Source organism: Cherax quadricarinatus, chromosome 54 (assembly GCF_038502225.1).
Source record: "Cherax quadricarinatus isolate ZL_2023a chromosome 54, ASM3850222v1, whole genome shotgun sequence".
Lineage (NCBI taxonomy): Eukaryota > Metazoa > Arthropoda > Malacostraca > Decapoda > Parastacidae > Cherax > Cherax quadricarinatus.
The window spans coordinates 12,145,848-12,168,042 of NC_091345.1; the positions used below are offsets into that span (position 1 = coordinate 12,145,848).

The 22,195-nt window shown below is 42.4% G+C and overlaps 1 protein-coding gene across 1 annotated transcript; it reads left to right on the top strand.

Annotated features, from left to right (window-relative positions):
* Nucleotides 1-2,922: 2,922 nt before the first annotated feature.
* LOC138854289 (probable methyltransferase-like protein 24) lies at nucleotides 2,923-22,195 on the top strand. Its single transcript, XM_070096517.1, has 3 exons — nucleotides 2,923-3,135; nucleotides 10,143-10,286; nucleotides 18,032-22,195. Exons 1-3 carry the CDS (start codon nucleotides 2,953-2,955, stop codon nucleotides 18,296-18,298), a joined length of 594 nt encoding a protein of 197 aa, XP_069952618.1. The 5' UTR covers nucleotides 2,923-2,952; the 3' UTR covers nucleotides 18,299-22,195.

Here is a 22,195-nt window from a genome sequence, read left to right on the forward strand (position 1 = left end):
AAACCGACGTACAAGCCACAGCCAGGCTAGTCAGGCACTGACTTTAGGTGCCTGTCCAGTGCCTTCTTGAAGACAGCCAGGGGTCTATTGGTAAGTAAGTAAGTAAGTAAGTTTATTCAGGTATACACAAATACAGTTACATAGAATTATCATACATAGCAGCATATGTGTAGAGAACCTAGGATAACCCAAAAAAGTATGGTAAGAGGCAGTTAAACAGTCTTGGGCCCCTAATACTATTATTACTACTACTACTAATACTAATACTACTACTACTACTACTACTACTACTACTACTACTACTACTACTAATAATAATAATAATAATAATAATCTTTATTTTTACATGTACAAGGTATTCAGGCCTATCAGAGAATTTATGGCAAATTAGGTAAATTTTGTCCCCAGGATACGACCAACACCAGTCGAATAACACCCAGGTACCTATTTTACTGATAAGTGAACATGGACAGCAGGTGTCTTAAGGAAACATGTCCTAATATTTCTACCCGTACCGGGGATTGACTCCCGGACCTCAGAGTGTGAGCTGAGTGCACTAACAATAAAGCTCAATAATAATAATAATAATAATAATAATAATAATAATAATAATAATAATAATAATAATAATAATAATAATACCTGGAGTTTACCTGGAGAGAGTTCCGGGGGTCAACGCCCCCGCGGCCCGGTCTGTGACCAGGCCTCCTGGTGGATCAGAGCCTGATCAACCAGGCTGTTACTGCTGGCTGCACGCAAACCAACGTACGAGCCACTGCCCGGCTGGTCAGGAACCGACTTTAGGTGCTTGTCCAGTGCCAGCTTGAAGACTGCCAGGGGTCTGTTGGTAATCCCCCTTATGTGAAAAGCTCTGTTGGTGTGGAAGTGTGAATTGCTCATTACTCTATAATTTGTTCATGATTGTAGCCAAAGTATAAACGTAAGTAACCATTCTACAGAATTCATTACCTTTGTAACTTGTGAGCTCATTGCCTTTGTACCTAGTTCAGCTATCAAAACTTTGGGGGCCCAGTCCCTGGACCCATTACGTACCTCTGTAATCTGTAAATACCTTTGTAACTTGTCATGATTGTGACCAGACTTACCTGGAGTTCATTACCTTTGTAAATTGTGAGTTCATTACCTTTGTAAATTGTGAGTTCATTACCTTTGTAAATTGTGAGTTCATTGCCTCTGTAACTTGCTCAGCTATCAAAACTTTGGAGTCCAGTCCCTGGACCAATTATGTACCTCTGTAATCTTTTGACTACCGCCCACAGGATGGGTATGGGGTGCATAATAAACATATTAAACTAACTAACCACAAGGCACAGTACTCGCTCCCATCTTGTTCCTCATCCTCATATCTGACATAGACAAGGATGTCAGCCACAGCACCGTGTCTTCCTTTGCAGATGACACCCGAATCTGCATGACAGTGTCTTCCATTGCAGACACTGCAAGGCTCCAGGCGGACATCAACCAAATCTTTCAGTGGGCTGCAGAAAACAATATGAAGTTCAACGATGAGAAATTTCAATTACTCAGATATGGTAAACACGAGGAAATTAAATCTTCATCAGAGTACAAAACAAATTCTGGCCACAAAATAGAGCGAAACACCAACGTCAAAGACCTGGGAGTGATCATGTCGGAGGATCTCACCTTCAAGGACCATAACATTGTATCAATCGCATCTGCTAGAAAAATGACAGGATGGATAATGAGAACCTTCAAAACGAGGGATGCCAAGCCCATGATGACACTCTTCAGGTCACTTGTTCTATCTAGGCTGGAATATTGCTGCACACTAACAGCACCTTTCAAGGCAGGTGAAATTGCTGAGCTAGAAAATGTACAGAGAACCTTCACGGCACGCATAACGGAGATAAAACACCTCAATTACTGGGAGCGCTTGAAGTTCCTGAACCTGTATTCCCTGGAACGCAGGCAGGAGAGATACATGATTATATACACCTGGAAAATCCTAGAGGGACTAGTACCGAACTTGCACACGAAAATCACTCACTACGAAAGCAAAAGACTTGGCAGACGATGCAACATCCCCCAATGTAAAGCAGGGGTGTCACTAGCACGTTAAGAGACCATACAATAAGTGTCAGGGGCCCAAGACTGTTCAACTGCCTCCCAGCATACATAAGGGGGATTACCAACAGACCCCTGGCAGTCTTCAAGCTGGCACTGGACAAGCACCTAAAGTCGGTTCCTGATCAGCCGGGCTGTGGCTCGTACGTTGGTTTGCGTGCAGCCAGCAGTAACAGCCTGGTTGATCAGGCTCTGATCCACCAGGCCTGGTCACAGACCGGGCCGCGGGGGCGTTGACCCCCGGAACTCTCTCCAGGTAAACTCCAGGTATGTATGCTGGGAGGCAGTTGAACAGTCTCGGGCCCCTGACACTTATTGTATGGTTTCTTAACGTGCTAGTGACACCCCTGCTTTTCATTGGGGGGATGTTGCATCGTCTGCCAAGTCTTTTGCTTTCGTAGTGAGTGATTTTCGTGTGCAAGTTCGGTACTAGTCCCTCTAGGATTTTCCAGGTGTATATAATCATGTATCTCTCCCGCATGCGTTCCAGGTAATACAGGTTTAGGAACCTCAAGCGCTCCCAGTAATTGAGGTGTTTTATCTCCGTTATGCGCGCCGTGAAGGTTCTCTGTACATTTTCTAGGTCAGCAATTTCACCTGCCTTGAAAGGTGCTGTTAGTGTGCAGCAATATTCCAGCCTAGATAGAACAAGTGACCTGAAGAGTGTCATCATGGGCTTGGCCTCCCTAGTTTTGAAGGTTCTCATTATCCATAATAATAATAATAATAATAATAATAATAATAATAATAATAATAATAATAATAATAATAATAATAATAATAATAATAGTGTAGTAAGTTTGGTGGGTGTGCAGGGCAGCTGGAGTGTTGGGTTGCTGGGTGCACATGTTCGACATCTCCTGGTTCGGTCACTCTGCCTGGCCTCGTCTCACCTTCCACAGGATGGGAGTGTACAGCCGCCCCGCCCACCTCCTCTTCCGCAAGCTCAATGTAACACTCAGCATGAATACGGTTGGAGGACATATGTTGCAGTTGGGACATCTGGGCCAGGACCTCCATATCCTGAAGGTAAGAATCTCAAAAATCACAATATTTAGCTTCAGTATAAAATTAGTGTAGGAATATGTAATATGGTTAACAGACTAAATGGAATACCCCTGGCACTGCAGACCATGGTTTTATTTGCAGGTAATTTGCATAAATGCAGGTTCATGCTATAAAAATGACATTATTTTAAAAGTGGGAAGCATACGTGCGGCCAGCAGTAACAGCCTAATTGATCAGGCCCTGATCCATCACGAGGCCTGGTCTCAGACCGGGCCGAACCACAGTATGAACCACAGCCCGGCTGGTCAGGTACTGACTTTAGGTGCCTGTCCAGCGCCTTTTTGAAGACAGCAAGGGGTCTATTGGTAATTCTCCTTATGTATGTTGGAAGGCAGTTGAACAATCTTGGGCCCCTGACACTTACTGTGTTGTCTCTTATCGTGCTAGTGGCACCCCTGTTTTTCATTGCCGGGATGTTGCATCATCTGCCGAGTCTTTTGCTTTCATAGGGAGTGATTTTCACCTGCAGGTTTGGTACTAATCCCTTTAGGATTTTCCAAGTGTATATAATCATGTATACCCCGCCTGCGTTCTAGGGAGTACAGGTTCAGGAACTTCAAGCGTTCCCAGTAATTTAAGTGTTTTATCTCCGTTATGTGTGCCGTGAAGGTTCTCTGTACATTTTCTAGGTCAACAATTTAACCTGCCTTGAAAGGTGCTGTTAGTGTGCAGCAATATTCAAGCGACCTGAAGAGTGTCATCATGGGCTTGGCATCCCTAGTTCTGAAGGTTCTCATTATCCGTCTTGTCGTCCGAACCCTTGACTGGTTTCAAACAGATTCGTTGGACAATAAAGCAGACTGTAAACGGATGGGGTTGTAGGCACCCTTATCAAACACAAACAATAAATATAAATCAGGAACGTGCACGGTAAGCTGTCCAATATACAAGTACAGTTAGAAATAGAAATACAAATAGCTAGAGCTTCATTTAAGGAGGTTATTAATAGAATATTCAAGAGGTTGCTAGTAGAATTACAGTAAATCAACCATTCAAATCATTATGAAGCTCTGTGTAGTCTGCGGTCAATCAAACAAACGGGCTTCCACATGGATAAATTGTCATTTTTGTGGAAATTGGTGTCACGCCCCTTGTGCAGATATCCAAGAACTAGCTACAAGCAGTATTAAAACAGGAAAGTGTTTTTGGGTATGCCCAAATGAGATAAATCTGTGGACTAGAATCACAAGGGTATTAAAAGAGGACAACATCAAAGCTGCTTTCATAGACAACCTGGAAGCTTTCTACAACAGATGGGAACATAAAAAGTCTGGGCTGAATGGTACTGCCCTTGATACTGGCCATGTAGTCAGAAACTGTAAGGCTGGAGGTGAAGTCCTGGTAGTCAGTAAATGTGGGGCTGATAGTGCTGTCCTGGGAGACAGTAATGGTGAAGCTGGAGATTTTGTCCAGGTAGTCGGGAATTATACGCAGGAAGGAATACATATAAATGACCTCATAGGGGACAGGAGCCATAGTAGGGAAACAAGTGTAGTCAAAGATAAGATAAAACCAATATTGCAAACTAGAAATACCGCAGGAAATAGCAAACAAGAGGACTCCACTAGCAATAGTGAGGATATATTACCAAAAACAACTGGTGGGAGCTCCATTGTTGGTGCTAGGGAGGATAGGAGTAAGACAGGGAAACATGCACCAACAGGGAATACAGTCACAGAAACCCAAGGCAAACGGAAACCAAGCTTGTGCACATACTATGCACTTGGTATCTGCAGGCATGGGAAATCTGGAAAAACAGACGGGACGTGCAACTATGACCACCCTAGAAAATGCCATGCCCATATGACAACAGGAAAATGCAAACTCCCTTCCTGTAAGCTTTTTCACCCTGAACTGTGTACCTCTTCAGTACAGGAAAGACTGTGCTATAACTTAAATTGCCAGGCACACCATCTAAAGGGGACAAAAAGATACAAAACATCCAGGCCATGGGAAAACCTGGGTAGCCACAGCCACTCAACAGGGAGAGGTTTTTTAGTGCCAGGAAGGAAAAAAAACTGGCAGGAAATGGCAGAAATCGTACACCAAATCCAGTCATTCCTGGAGTGGAACCACAGTCGATGGCCTTCACTCCAGACCAACAGATACAGATACTAATGCCGGAAAAAAATCCCCCCCCAGTACCAACAATACCACCAGTCCGATGACATTCTTCTTTGCAAATATACAGGGTCTAAAGCCAGCAACAAACAACAAAATACCTTTCATCCGTGGACTGCTTGCAGAGGCAAAGGCAATGTTCACGGCTTTCACTGAGACCCACATAAAGGATCACTTGGACAACGAAATATGGATCCCAGGTTACAACCTATACAGATGTGACAGAGTGAAGAGGCAAAAGGGGGGGGGGTTGGCCTGTACATTGCAGAGTCACTTGCTTGCACAGAACTGCTTAATGCCTCACATGATGTAGTGGAAGTTTTAGCAGTAAAGGTTGAGAACCAAAACCTAGTCATTGTGGTAGTCTACAAGCCTCCGGATGCAACATCCCAGCAATTCCAGGAACAGCTGTTAAAAATTGACCACTGTCTGGAAAATCTTCCAGCTCCTGCACCCAACATCTTGCTCCTGGGGGATTTCAACTTAAGGCACCTAAAATGGAGGAATATAGCAAATAATATTGTTGCAGTAATAACACCAGGAGGCAGCTCTGATGAAAACTTACACTCACACGAGCTTTTAAATCTCTGCACAAAATTCAATTTAAACCAGCAAATAATAGAGCCTACTAGACTGGAGAATACACTAGACCTCATCTTCACTAACAATGATGATCTGATAAGAAATGTCACCATATCAAAAACAATATACTCAGATCACAACATAATTGAGGTTCAGACATGTATGCGTGGAGCCCCAGACCGACATAGTGAGACTAGTCACGAGGGAGCATTCACCAAATTCAACTTCAATAACAAAAACATAAAGTGGGACCAAGTAAACCAAGTCCTAACCGACATAAGCTGAGAAGATATACTAAGCAACACAGACCCCAACTTATGCCTAGAACAGATCAACTTGGTGGCACTCGATGCATGCACAAGGCTTATTCCTCTAAGAAAAAGGAGGAGTAGATGTAAAATAGAAAGAGACAGGCGCTCCCTTTACAGGCGACGGAAAAGAATAACAGAGCAGCTAAAAGAGGTCAATATATCTGAAATGCGTAGGGAGACACTGGTCAGAGAAATAGCAAGCATCGAACTTAAGCTAAAGGAATCTTATAGGAGTCAGGAATCGCGGGAAGAACTAAAAGCCATAAATGAAATCGAAAGAAACCCAAAGTATTTCTTCTCCTATGCCAAATCAAAGTCGAGAACAACGTCCAGTATTGGGCCCCTACTTAAACAAGATGGGTCCTACACAGATGACAGCAAGGAAATGAGTGAGCTACTCAAGTCCCAATATGACTCAGTTTTTAGCAAGCTGCTAACCAGACTGAGAGTCGAAGATCAAAATGAATTTTTTATGAGAGAGCCACAAAATTTGATTAACACAAGCCTATCCGATGTTATCCTGACGCCAAATGACTTCGAACAGGCGATAAATGACATGCCCATGCACTCTGCCCCAGGGCCAGACTCATGGAACTCCGTGTTCATCAAGAACTGCAAGAAGCCCCTATCACGAGCCTTTTCCATCCTATGGAGAGGGAGCATGGACACGGGGGTCGTCCCACAGTTACTAAAAACAACAGACATAGCCCCACTCCACAAAGGGGGCAGTAAAGCAACAGCAAAGAACTACAGACCAATAGCACTAACATCCCATATCATAAAAATCTTTGAAAGGGTCCTAAGAAGCAAGATCACCACCCATCTAGAAACCCATCAGTTACACAACCCAGGGCAACATGGGTTTAGAACAGGTCGCTCCTGTCTGTCTCAACTATTGGATCACTACGACAAGGTCCTAAATGCATTAGAAGACAAAAAGAATGCAGATGTAATATATACAGACTTTGCAAAAGCCTTCGACAAGTGTGACCATGGCGTAATAGCGCACAAAATGCGTGCTAAAGGAATAACAGGAAAAGTCGGTCGATGGATCTATAATTTCCTCACTAACAGAACACAGAGAGTAGTCGTCAACAGAGTAAAGTCTGAGGCAGCTACGGTGAAAAGCTCTGTTCCACAAGGCACAGTACTCGCTCCCATCTTGTTCCTCATCCTCATATCCGACATAGACAAGGATGTCAGCCACAGCACCGTGTCTTCCTTTGCAGATGACACCCGAATCTGCATGACAGTGTCTTCCATTGCAGACACTGCAAGGCTCCAGGTGGACATCAACCAAATCTTTCAGTGGGCTGCAGAAAACAATATGAAGTTCAACGATGAGAAATTTCAATTACTCAGATATGGTAAACATGAGGAAATTAAATCTTCATCAGAGTACAAAACAAATTCTGGCCACAAAATAGAGTGAAACACCAACGTCAAAGACCTGGGAGTGATCATGTCGGAGGATCTCACCTTCAAGGACCATAACATTGTATCAATCGCATCTGCTAGAAAAATGACAGGATGGATAATGAGAACCTTCAAAACTAGGGAGGCCAAGCCCATGATGACACTCTTCAGGTCACTTGTTCTATCTAGGCTGGAATATTGCTGCACACTAACAGCACCTTTCAAGGCAGGTGAAATTGCTGACCTAGAAAATGTACAGAGAACCTTCACGGCGCGCATAACAGAGATAAAACACCTCAATTACTGGGAGCGCTTGAGGTTCCTAAACCTGTATTCCCTGGAATGCAGGCGGAAGAGATACATGATTATATACACCTGGAAAATCCTAGAGGGACTAGTACCGAACTTGCACACGAAAATCACTCACTACGAAAGCAAAAGACTTGGCAGACGATGCACCATCCCCCCAATGAAAAGCAGGGGTGTCACTATCACGTTAAGAGACCATACAATAAGTGTCAGGGGCCCGAGACTGTTCAACTGCCTCCCAGCATACATAAGGGGGATTACCAACAGACCCCTGGCAGTCTTCAAGCTGGCACTGGACAAGCACCTGAAGTCGGTTCCTGACCAGCCGGGCTGTGGCTCGTACGTTGGTTTGCGTGCAGCCAGCAGCAACAGCCTGGTTGATCAGGCTCTGATCCACCAGGAGGCCTGGTCACAGACCGGGCCGCGGGGGCGTTGACCCCCGGAACTCTCTCCAGGTAAACTCCAGGTAGATGGGGTTGATACAGTTATGATCTTTGAAGGTGAGATCCTTCGACATGATCACTCCCAAGTCTTTTACATTAGTTTTTTGCTCTATTGTGTGGTTGGAATTTGTTTTATAATCCGATATAGTTTTAATTTTCTCACGTTTTCCATATCGGAGTAATTGAAATTTCTCGTCATTGAACTTCATACTGTTTTCTGCGGCCCATTTAAAGATTTGGTTGATGTCCCCTTGGAGTCTTGCGGTGTCTTCAATGGAGGACACTGTGATGCAAAGGAAGACATGGTGCTGTGGCTTACATCCCTGTCTGTGTCAGATATGAGGATGAAGAACAGGATGGGGGCGAGTACTGTGCCTTGTGGAACAGAGCTTATCACTGTAGCCGCCTCAGACTAAATTTACTGTTTACTACTACTCGTTGTGTTCTATTTGTTAGGAAATTATAGATCCATCTACCAACTTTTCCTGTTATTCCTTTATCACGCATTTTGTGTGCTATTACACCATGGGCACACTTGTCAAAGGCTTTTGCAAAGTCTGTGTATATTACATCTGCATTTTGTTTGTCTTCTAGAGCATCCAGGACCTTGTCATAGTGGTCCAGTAGTTGGGACAGGCAGGAGCGACCTGCTCTAAACCCATGTTGCCCTGGGTTGTGTAACTGATGGGTATCTAGATGGGTGGCGATCTTTCTTCTTAGAACCCTTTCAAAGATTTTTTATGATATAGGACGTTAGCGCTATCGGTCTGTAGTTCTTTGCTATTGCTTTACTGCCTCCTTTGTGGAGTGGGGCTATGTCTGTTGTTTTTAGCAGCTGTGGGACAACCCTTGTTTCTATGCTCCCTCTCCATACGATGTTAAAAGCAGTTGATAGGGGCTTTTTGCAGTTCTTGATGAACACGGAGTTCCATGAGTCTGGGCCTGGGGCAGAGTGCATGGGCATGTAATTTATCGCCTTTTCGAAGTCATTTGGCGTCAGGATATCAGATAGGTTTGAATCTACCAAATTCTGTCTCTCTCACAAAAAAAAAAAATAATTTAGGTCATCGACTGAGTCTGGTTAGCTGTTTGCTAAAAACTGAGTCATACTTGGACTTGAGTAGCTCACTCATTTCCTTGCTATCATCTGTGTAGGACCCATCTCGTTTAAGTAGGGGTCCAATACTGGATGTTGTTCTCGATTTTGATTTGGCATAAGAAAGGAAATATTTTGGGTTTCTTTCAATTTCATTTATGGCTTTTAGTTCTTCCCGCTTATCTTGGCTCCTGTGAGATTCCTTTAACTTTAGATGTTTGCTATTTCTCTGACCAGTGTCTCCCTACGTATTACAGATAAATTGGTCTCTTCTAGCCGCTTTGTTATTCCTTACCTTCGCCTGTATAGGGAGCGCCTTTCTCTGTTTAGTTTACATCTTCTCCTTCTTTTCCTTAAAGGAATATGCTTCTAGACATAGATTTGGATCCTTGTATGTCACTGATGTCAGCTAGGCCTGTATACGTTGAACATGTACTTGTAGACATAAAGATTATTATTATTATTATTATTATTATTATTATTATTATTATTATTATTATTATTATTATTATTATTATTTCATAAATAAGGAAAATATAGGGAATGCTGGTTCCCTTGTGGCTTATCACCTTTTAAAAGTCGCATCAACACTACACATCTGCATTATTACGTAAACATTACTATCCTATCAATTAGCACACAAATCACGGGAAAACTATCAAAATTTTTCACAGTTTGTATATGTTTCAGATAGATATAGAGGGCGGTGAGTGGAAGGTGCTGGAGGAACTGGTTACATCTCCACTCTTGGACTACGTGGGACAGATTGTGATAGAGCTTCACCTGGATGAAATTATACATCTAGATCACACTCGGGCGCTACATCTACTGCAGGTTAGGAAGTGGATAAATTTGCACAGCTTACTTTACTCATAGAAGCATCGCTCTTGTAATTTAGAATAAATGCATGTGGTATCATTCCACGATGCATACAAGTAAATCTACCAGTATGTATTCAAACAGAAGTGTAGCAAGCAATGGTCAATGGCACAAATGAACTCAGATAAAGACAATATTAAAGAAGATAAAAGGAGTATATTATATATATATATATATATATATATATATATATATATATATATATATATATATATATATATATATATATATATATATATATATATATATATATATATATATACAAGTCTCCGGATGCAACATCCCAGCAATTCCAGGAACAGCTGTTAAAAATTGACCACTGTCTGGAAAATCTTCCAGCTCCTGCACCCAACATCTTGCTCCTGGGGGATTTCAACTTAAGGCACCTAAAATGGAGGAATATAGCAAATAATATTGTTGCAGTAATAACACCAGGAGGCAGCTCTGATGAAAACTCACACTCACACGAGCTTTTAAATCTCTGCACAAAATTCAATTTAAACCAGCAAATAATAGAGCCTACTAGACTGGAGAATACACTAGACCTCATCTTCACTAACAATGATGATCTGATAAGAAATGTCACCATATCAAAAACAATATACTCAGATCACAACATAATTGAGGTTCAGACATGTATGCGTGGAGCTCCAGACCGACATAATGAGACTAGTCACGAGGAAGCATTCACCAAATTCAACTTCAATAACAAAAACATAAAGTGGGACCAAGTAAACCAAGTCCTAACCGATATAAGCTGGGAAGATATACTAAGCAACACAGACCCCAACGTATGCCTAGAACAGATTAACTTGGTGGCACTCGATGTATGCACAAGGCTTATTCCTCTAAGAAAAAGGAGGAGTAGATGTAAAATAGAAAGAGACAGGCGCTCCCTTTACAGGCGACGGAAAAGAATAACAGAGCGGCTAAAAGAGGTCAATATATCTGAAATGCGTAGGGAGACACTGGTCAGAGAAATAGCAAGCATCGAACTCAAGCTAAAGGAATCTTATAGGAGTCAGGAATCGCGGGAAGAACTAAAAGCCATAAATGAAATCGAAAGAAACCCAAAGTATTTCTTCTTCTATGCCAAATCAAAGTCGAGAACAACATCCAGTATTGGGCCCCTACTTAAACAAGATGGGTCCTACACAGATGACAGCAAGGAAATGAGTGAGCTACTCAAGTCCCAATATGACTCAGTTTTTAGCAAGCCGCTAACCAGACTGAGAGTCGAAGATCAAAATGAATTTTTTATGAGAGAGCCACAAAATTTGGTTAACACAAGCCTATCCGATGTTATCCTGACACCAAATGACTTCGAACAGGCGATAAATGACATGCCCATGCACTCTGCCCCAGGGCCAGACTCATGGAACTCCGTGTTCATCAAGAACTGCAAGAAGCCCCTATCACGAGCCTTTTCCATCCTATGGAGAGGGAGCATGGACACGGGGGTCGTCCCACAGTTACTAAAAACAACAGACATACCTCCACTCCACAAAGGGGGCAGTAAAGCAACAGCAAAGAACTACAGACCGATAGCACTAACATCCCATATCATAAAAATCTTTGAAAGGGTCCTAAGAAACAAGATCACCACCCATCTAGAAACCCATCAGTTACACAACCCAGGGCAACATGGGTTTAGAACAGGTCGCTCCTGTCTGTCTCAACTATTGGATCACTACGACAAGGTCCTAAATGCACTAGAAGATAAAAAGAATGCAGATGTAATATATACAGACTTTGCAAAAGCCTTCGACAAGTGTGACCATGGCGTAATAGCGCACAAAATGCGTGCTAAAGGAATAACAGGAAAAGTCGGTCGATGGATCTATAATTTCCTCACTAACAGAACACAGAGAGTAGTCGTCAACAAAGTCCGAGGCAGCTACGGTGAAAAGCTCTGTTCCACAAGGCACAGTACTCGCTTCCATCTTGTTCCTCATCCTCATATCCGACATAGACAAGGATGTCAGCCACAGCACCGTGTCTTCCTTTGCAGATGACACCCGAATCTGCATGACAGTGTCTTCCATTTCAGACACTGCAAGGCTCCAGGCAGACATCAACCGAATCTTTCAGTGGGCTGCAGAAAACAATATGAAGTTCAACGATGAGAAATTTCAATTACTCAGATATGGTAAACACGAGGAAATTAAATCTTCATCAGAGTACAAAACAAATTCTGGCCACAAAATAGAGCGAAACACCAACGTCAAAGACCTGGGAGTGATCATGTCGGAGGATCTCACCTTCAAGGACCATAACATTGTATCAATCGCATCTGCTAGAAAAATGACAGGATGGATAATGAGAACCTTCAAAACTAGGGAGGCCAAGCCCATGATGACACTCTTCAGGTCACCTGTTCTATCTAGGCTGGAATATTGCTGCACACTAACAGCACCTTTCAAGGCAGGTGAAATTGCTGACCTAGAAAATGTACAGAGAACCTTCACGGCGCGCATAACGGAGATAAATCACCTCAATTACTGGGAGCGCTTGAGGTTCCTGAACCTGTATTCCCTGGAACACAGGCGGGAGAGATACATGATTATATACACCTGGAAAATCCTAGAGGGACTAGTACCGAACTTGCACACGAAAATCACTCACTACAAAGCAAAAGACTTGGCAGACGATGCAACATCCCCCCAATGAAAAGCAGGGGTGTCACTAGCACGTTAAGAGACCATACAATAAGTGTCAGGGGCCCGAGACTGTTCAACTGCCTCCCAGCATACATAAGGGGGATTACCAACAGACCCCTTGCAGTCTTCAAGGTGGCACTGGACAAGCACCTAAAGTCGGTTCCTGACCAGCCGGGCTGTGGCTCGTACGTTGGTTTGCGTGCAGCCAGCAGCAACAGCCTGGTTGATCAGGCTCTGATCCACCAGGAGGCCTGGTCACAGACCGGGCCGCGGGGGCGTTGACCCCCGGAACTCTCTCCAGGTAAACTCCAGGTAATATATATATATATATATATATATATATATATATATATATATATATATATATATATATATATATATATATATATATATATATATATATATACATATATATATATATATATATATATATATATATATATATATATATATATATATATATATATATATATATGTATATATATATATATATATATATATATATATATATATATATACATATAATTATGCAAATATCGCAAACCAAGCGATACAGGATGCAAAACAACTACGGGGGAGTGTGGACTGATAGCTCTAGGCCTTTCGTGTTGCAATCAACACATCATCAGGAGCTTGCAAAATTGCAGAAAATGTCATGTGGGTTTCGAAAACGTGGATAGGGTAAAAATACTCACGTAGGCTGGTAGTACGTGTAATATAACGGAATGTGTGTGAAGCGCCAACAGCCGACCTGTCTCTCTCTGGCTCCCTGACTAGACTGACCCATGAGTGCTTATGGGTGAGGGGGTGTTTGAAATCCTGCTATGGTCAGCAGCAATATGAATACAGTCAGTGATTCACACAGAGACGGTTGGTAGTGAGTCATCTACTGGTACACTGGTTACTGGTAACTGGTTGCTAGGAACTGGTACTACTACTGAGAGCTCGGCGACGCTAACGTATGTCGTCCCGACATACAACTAATACAAACTAGAGATGGCAGGTATACGGCTTGGGCTGATTCTATACAATGTCAAAGTACACAACAATTGAACATTATAACATACATAAGTAGAATATTGGAATGGAAGCTTACGTAACTGAAACTGTAATGCAATACAAGGTATAATATAGCACAACTCATCGAATGAAACTCAACGTTGAGATTACACAATAGAAGTGATAAAAAAAAATTTGATCGATCGATCTGTATTCATGTGATCTACAGATTCTGAGGAAGGAATATATACAAAGAAAGAAGTGTTTAACAGAAAGGCAGATTCGGTGTACTCAAATCTAGACTGTTAACTCTCAGAATTCGGAGAGAACGTGAACACAAAAAAAAATTCTTGAATACTGATAAGTTGATACTGTAATTATTCATCTATACAGGTTACATTTAACCCCAACTCTGCTAGGGTGAGATTGACATATGCAGAATGGGTGTCATCTCTGGGAGGATCAAACTCTGTTGCACTGGCTAACTCATGCTGTATTTGAGGCAAATCTGAATTGGTAGTTACAAATGATACTTGAGGATTTCTCAATACCTGTCGTGTACGTAGGGAATAACGACATTCAGGTTGATCGTCTGACTGAGTATCAGAGGAAGAGAGTACAGGATCAGGAGGATTTTCAGAGTCTGTCACATTAGTCTGGGTTGGAACATCATTGTCATCACATACTAACTTCATATGATCTAAATGCGATTCTTTATACTGACCAGTACTAATTTCTCTAACCTTATACTTATTACCAGTGATATGTCCAACTACTCGATAAGGACCAACAAACTTTTGATCAAGCTTAGGCATTGCAGACGTTTTGTTAAAGTTAGTCAGCATAACTCTCGAACCTACTTTGATTTTGGATGGCTTTGCTCGAGTGTTTGCGACTCTTGTAAATTCTGCTGTTGATTTATGAAGTGTTTCACGGATTCTTCTAAAAACACTTTGAGCTAAGCTGGTACGAGTTGCTATGAAATCATCAGGGTTGTAATTTGGTTTCGGATTAGAATATAACAACTCATAAGGCAAATGTTTATCTACACCATACAATGCATAATGTGGAGTGTCACCTATAGAAACATTGTAAGCAGAATTTATAGCACACTGCACATCAGGTATAACTTCATCCCAAGTTTCACTGTTGGGATTGATAGTGGCTCTCAAGACATCAAGTACTTTTTTATTGGTTCTTTCCGCTAACCCATTGCTGGCAGGATAATGAGGAACAATGGTGGATTTAGAGATCTTGTACAAGGTACACAAATTTTCAAGAATCTTATTACAGAATTCACCTCCATTATCTGTTACTAGGGACTTAGGGGTGGTATGCCTGCAGATAATGCGTTCTTTAAACGCTTTAGCTACTGTCTCGGCAGTCTTATCTGCAATAGGAACTAACTCACAATATCTGGTGAAATGGTCTACCATAACACACAGATGTTTGTTGCCCTGGAGGGAACATTGGAAATTAGTTAACAAGTCTAGCGCAACTCTTTCCCAAGGTTCGCTAGTGGTTGGATACACTTGGATTGGATTAGGACCATTAGCATTACCTTTATGTTGCATGCAGACACTACATTTCTTAACATACTCAGAAATATCAGTTGCCATACGAGGCCAAAAGTATTTCAATCTGGCTTGTTTTACTGAACGATCCATACCAGGGTGCGCAACACCTGGTACATCGTGAACTAGCTGTAAGGCTACATTCACTAGTGACTGTGGAATTACTAACTGGTAAACTCTTCTGCTAGGAGTACCCAACTCGGCTGTTCGATACAGTAATTCTTGGTTCATGACAAAGTCACTGATGGGTGCTGGTGGCTTCACAGTCAGAATAAGATCTTCCTGGAGCAGGAATCGAATCACACCAGACCACATGGGATCTGTTCGTTGAGCATTCTTTACATCCTCAGCACTAAATGGAGGGTCTGCAGTTACTATACTAACATGTCGTGATAAGGCATCGGCGACTACATTTGACTTGCCAGGTAAGTGTTCAAAGGTGGGATTGAACTCTTGGATAGTCAAGGTCCATCTGGCTAACCTTCCAGTAGGTTGTTTGTTCTGGAATAAAGGTATCAGTGGAGCATGGTCTGTCAAGACATGAACAGAGTACTGATAAATAATGTCTCGGAAGTGCTTTAAAGACCATACTATTGCTAAAGCTTCTTGCTCAGTTACTGTATAATTACGTTCAGCCTTTGTAAGGACTCGGCTAGCAAATGCAACTGCGTTGTACTTGCCATCGGTCTTCTGAGCTAGTACGGTGCCTATGCCAGTTGAACTAGCATCAGTTGTCAGATAGAAGGGCTTAGAAAAATCTGGAAATTTCAAAATTGGAGCAGATGTTAGCTTTTCTTTTAGAGTTTGGAATGCTCTTTCTTGACGGAAGGTCCAAACAAAAGGAGCATCTTTCTTAAGCAACTCAGAGGAGCAGCTATGGAAGAAAAATTGGCAATAAAAGATCTATAAAAACCTGCTAAGCCCACAAAGGATCTTACGGCATCAGCAGTTTTGGGAGTTGGAAAATTTAGTACTGCAGTTACTTTACTTTGGTCAGTCGTAACCCTTCTAGGAGTGACTACGTGACCAAGAAACTTGATTTCTGATCTGAAAAATTGACATTTAGACAGTTTGATCTTTAAATTGGCTTCTTCAAGCTTACCAAGTACTACATCAAGTCTTTTCAAGTGTGTATCCACGTCTTTAGACATGACGATTACGTCATCTAAGTACACCATAAGTGCATTACCTATGAGACCTCTAAAGATATTAGTCATGAGCCTTGAGAACGTGATAGGGGAGGATCGTAATCCAAACACCATACGGAGGAAGTGATAATGACCTGTAGGAGTGGAGAATGCAGTTAGCTCTTGGCTGTCCTCGTGAAGAGGGACTTGCCAAAACCCTTGTAACAAATCCAGGGTTGAAAAGACTTTGTTATCTCCGATGTTACGTAAAAGATCACCCAGTACAGGAAGTGGGAAGCGATCTGGAATAGTTTTTGCATTTAACTTCCTAAAGTCAATCACTGGGCGCCAAGTACCATCCTTCTTAGGTACTAGGATCAAGGGTGCATTCCAAGGTGAATTGCTAGGTGCAATAACTCCATCATCAAGGATTTGATTGATCAATTCTTCTGGGACAGCAGCTTGTGAATGAGGCATTCTGTACGCAGGTATATAGATGGGTCTAGTACCAGGTTCAAGTGGAATACGATGGGACAATAAGGTCGTAATACCCATCTTCTCACCTGGTAAGGCAATGGCTTTATGACGTTTGTTCAACAGAGTCAACAAACGCTTGACTTCATCTGGGAAGTCAGTGGGAGCTAAGTCTTTCTTCTCAACTGGTGGAACAGATTGATCCAGTGAAGTGGATGAGGGCTGCCACCATTTGTCATGTGGGTTTCGAAAACGTGGATAGGGTAAAAATACTCACGTAGGCTGGTAGTACGTATAATATAACGGAATGTGTGTGAAGCACCAACAGCCGACCTGCCTCTCTCTGGCTCCCTGACTAGACTGACCCATGAGTGCTTATGGGCGAGGGGGTGTTTGAAATCCTGCTATGGTCAGCAGCAATATGAATACAGTCAGTGATTCACGCAGAGACGGTTGGTAGTGAGTCATCTACTGGTACACTGGTTACTGGTAACTGGTTACTAGGAACTGGTACTACTACCGAGAAAAAGACGAGGATGTCCAAGCAAGAACGTTCCCATAGGACGTCTTCACCCCATGTGAAGACGTTCTATGGGAACGTACTTGCTTGAATATCCTCCGCTTTTCTGCAATTTTGCAAGCTCCTGATGATGTGTTGGCTGCAACACGAAAGGCCTAGAGCTATCATTCTACTCCCCCGTGGTTGTTTTGCATATATACCCAAATATATAAAATATATAAACACTTATCTTCGTTTGTTTCCATGTGTGTATGTCTATACCATGTGTATATCGGTATCATTATATTCATGGGGAATGGGAAGCGCTAATCCCATATATATAAACATTTTAACTTTTTTTTTCTAGCACCGTGCAGCATTGCTGGTGAAACTGGAAGCTCGAGGGTTTGTTCTTGCGGCGTACTGGGATAACCAACACACCAGCAACATCTTCACCCTCCCGAGTGGCTCATCAGTCCACACATGTGGCGAGGGACTGTATGTCAATACCAAGTGGATCAACAGCCAAACACACACCACCACTGTAGACGCACTCATCCACCACTACCAGTCACAGCCTCCACCTTCCCTCATGCAAGCTGAACTGATTGGTGAGGCCCCTCCTTTCGACTGATGCGTCTGCTTATTATTATTCAATTCAATTCATTTCAAAGTTTATTCTCTATAAGGATTACAATGCTGAGTTTACAGAATTTCGTTATTGTGTGGTTTACATGTAGTAAAATAATAATTACAGAGTGTACCACTAGAACGCCTAGCATGGCTAGGCATTTTGGGCAGACTTATATTAAATCTTAAGTTTAAAATGTTACAAAATTATGAGGTAAGTTGGTATTATGGCTAGGTGACTAAATACTAGTTGTGAGTTTAGCAATGTGAATGCTTTTGTTTTGGCACTATACATAGTTTCAGTATTGGAGTATCACAGGCCAACTTATGACTAGTTAAGATTCATTATTTTGAGATTGAGATTGATATTTCTGTTTATGGTCAAATGGGTGAGTGAGTGTAAGTGTGAACCACCAGGTGGTATTCGTATTATTAGTTGACAGGGTGTATCAGGGAGATAAGATGTTTTCTGATGGTAGTTTTGAAGGTGATGAATGTGTCTGCAGTTTTGGAATTTTCAGGTAGGGTGTTCCAGATTTTAGGGCCTTTGATATACATTGAATTTTTGTAAAGGTTTAGTCGGACACGGGGAATGTCATAGAGATGTTTGTGTCTGGTGTTGTGCCTGTGGGTTCTGTCACAACTATCAAGAAAGCGTTTTAGGTCAAGGTTAATATTGGAATTTAAGGTCCTGTAGATGTAGATTGCACAGTAGTAAGTGTGGATGTACTGAACAGAGAGTAAGTTTAGATCTATGAAGAGTGGGGGGGGGGGGGGTGTTGCCAGGGATGGGATTATGTATTATGTTCGTGTGGAATTATTGTTATATTTGGAGGTGAGCGCTAAACCATAGAGGGGTCATACTGCACCTGGGGAATTTACTGTTTAATGGGACTTAAACCTTAGTGGCTACATTAGGGTCACTAAGGATGCACGTAACCTTTTCACCACCAGAGAAAAATACTACTTTAATCCCTATTAAAGGGATTAAAGTAAACTCTCGGCAAATATGCTGTGAGAAATATACCTTTCAGTACATATCCTGTCTGCACTTGGGGGAAAATCAAGTTTAAAAAGAGGAATCGGAGGCTTTGCTCCTATATTCCTTACATCAACAGCAATTCGCTAACATTAATTAAAGTATCCTATCCCTCAAGGTTAATTTTAATTGGAAAGTAATAAACAAAGAAGGGTGATGTAGTGCCTGGAATATGAGAGGTAACCAGGGTTGATCCGAGGAAGGGGATGGAAGCTCCATTGTAATATGTCTGAGAGATCTTAAACGATAGCTGTTAATTATCAATTATTGTAATTAATGTTATCAAGGTAGTTTCAGTTTCTTGGATCAAGGTGCCCCTGTTAAAGGATATCAGGAAGCAACCGTAGCCCTCGAGCAACTTAACTAACAAAATGATATTCCTTTGCTTGTGCTTTGTTCAAGTGCAACATTCATGGGGTAACACTAAGCCAATAGGGATCATACAACACCTGGGAAAATTAAGGCATTTAGACTCTATTCAAGGAATTGGAACACAGGTCCAATTCCTTAGATCAAGACCCCCACTGAGGAAGCCCCCCTGTCTTGAGGGGATATTCATAGAAAGCATTAAACCTGTGCTCATCACTGAGCACTAATGACAAAAGGGGTGTTAATCTTAGAAGGTACGTGGTGCATTCCATGTTAAATTCGACGTTCGTCACACAACCATTTGGCATGCCTTCTCGGCCAGTGATCTAATAATTCAGAGTGCAGCAGTTCTGTTGCCAATCACGTGGGTGTCAGCTACTTCAGCCAAAGTGATGTCACTTCAGCCAACCTAGCCACGTAGTAGAATTCTGCAGACACTGGTCATGACCACTCATGCTTTGAGTAGCTCTGACTTCCTCTCTAATCATTAACATTGTACATACCTGGAGTTTACCTGGAGAGAGTTTCGGGGGTCAATGCCCCCGCGGCCCGGTCTGTGACCAGGCCTCCTGGTGGATCAGCACCTGATCAACCAGGCTGTTGCTGCTGGCTGCACGCAAACCAACGTACGAGCCACAGCCCGGCTGATCAGGAACTGACTTTAGGTGCTTGTCCAGAGCCAGCTTGAAGACTGCCAGGGGTCTGTTGGTAATCCCCCTTATGTGTGCTGGGAGGCAGTTGAACAGTCTCGGGCCCCTGACACTTACTGTATGGTCTCTTAACGTGCTAGTGACACCCCTGCTTTTCATTGGGGGGGATGCTGCATCGTCTGCCAAGTCTTTTGCTTTCATAGTGAGTGATTTTCGTGTGCAAGTTCGGTACTAGTCCCTCTAGGATTTTCCAGGTGTATATAATCATGTATCTCTCCCTCCTGCGTTCCAGGGAATACAGGTTTAGAAACCTCAAGCGCTCCCAGTAATTGAGGTGTTTTATCTCCGTTATGGGCGCCGTGAAAGTTCTCTGTACATTTTCTAGGTCGGCAATTTCACCTGCCTTGAAAGGTGCTGTTAGAGTGCAGCAATATTACAGCCTAGATAGAACAAGTGACCTGAAGAGTGTCATCATGGGCTTGGCCTCCCTAGTTTTGAAGGTTCTCATTATCCATCCTGTCATTTTTCTAGCAGATGCGATTGATACAATGTTATGGTCCTTGAAGGTGAGATCCTCCGACATAATCACTCCCAGGTCTTTGACGTTGGTGTTTCGCTCTATTTTGTGGCCAGAATTTGTTTTGTACTCTGATGAAGATTTAATTTCCTCATGTTTACCATATCTGAGTAATTGAAATTTCTCATCGTTGAACTTCATATTGTTTTCTGCAGCCCACTGAAAGATTTGGTTGATGTCCGCCTGGAGCCTTGCAGTGTCTGCAATGGAAGACACTGTCATGCAGATTCGGGTGTCATCTGCAAAGGAAGACACGGTGCTGTGGCTGACATCCTTGTCTATGTCGGATATGAGGATGAGGAACAAGATGGGAGCTAGTACTGTGCCTTGTGGAACAGAGCTTTTCACCGTAGCTGCCTCGGACTTTACTCTGTTGACGACTACTCTCTGTGTTCTGTTAGTGAGGAAATTATAGATCCATCGACCGACTTTTCCTGTTATTCCTTTAGCGCGCATTTTGTGCGCTATTACGCCATGGTCACACTTGTCGAAGGCTTTTGCAAAGTCTGTATATATTACATCTGCATTCTTTTTGTCTTCTAGTGCATTTAGGACCTTGTCGTAGTGATCCAGTAGTTGAGACAGACAGGAGCGACCTGTTCTAAACCCATGTTGCCCTGGGTTGTGTAACTGATGGGTTTCTAGATGGGTGGTGATCTTGCTTCTTAGGACCCTTTCAAAGATTTTTATGATATGGGATGTTAGTGCTATTGGTCTGTAGTTCTTTGCTGTTGCTTTACTGCCCCCTTTGTGGAGTGGGGCTATGTCTGTTGTTTTTAGTAACTGAGGGACGACCCCCATGGGTAAAGAAATCTACCCCTGCTGTGTTTGCCTTGCCCTGCGGATTGCTTTGTTTGCTTAGTTACGATCAGGTGCTACAGGCCTGACTACCATCTTTGTTCATAATAAGGTAGAAGCATGAAGGGGGAGCGTAAGAGTTATGGGATTATTAGTATTATATTTAAAGAGGCACCTGACCCATATGGACCATACAGCACAGAGGTGATTTGGAGAACAATGGTATAAAATACCGACACAATGTAAATATAAACATTTAAGCAATAAAATGTAATCCTTTATTGACAACATTTTGCCCACGCAGTGGGCTTTATCAAGTCAAAAACAGATCTGTTTGTGACTTGATAAAGCCCACTGCGTGGGTGAAACAACGTCAATAAAGGATCACATTTTACTGCTTGTGTTTATATTTGCACAGAGGTGATTTAAGCTGTACAGGTAGGGGTTAGTGAAGTCTATAGTCATAGT

What these genes read in the sequence shown, in the direction of transcription:
- LOC138854289 (XM_070096517.1), top strand. Translation starts at nt 2,953, where the DNA reads ATGTTCGACATCTCCTGGTTCGGTCACTCTGCCTGGCCTCGTCTCACC. An exon ending in AGGACCTCCATATCCTGAAG is followed by an intron (nt 3,136 to 10,142) that starts GTAAGAATCTCA and finishes TATATGTTTCAG; the next exon opens with ATAGATATAGAGGGCGGTGA. An exon ending in GGGCGCTACATCTACTGCAG is followed by an intron (nt 10,287 to 18,031) that starts GTTAGGAAGTGG and finishes TTTTTTTTCTAG; the next exon opens with CACCGTGCAGCATTGCTGGT.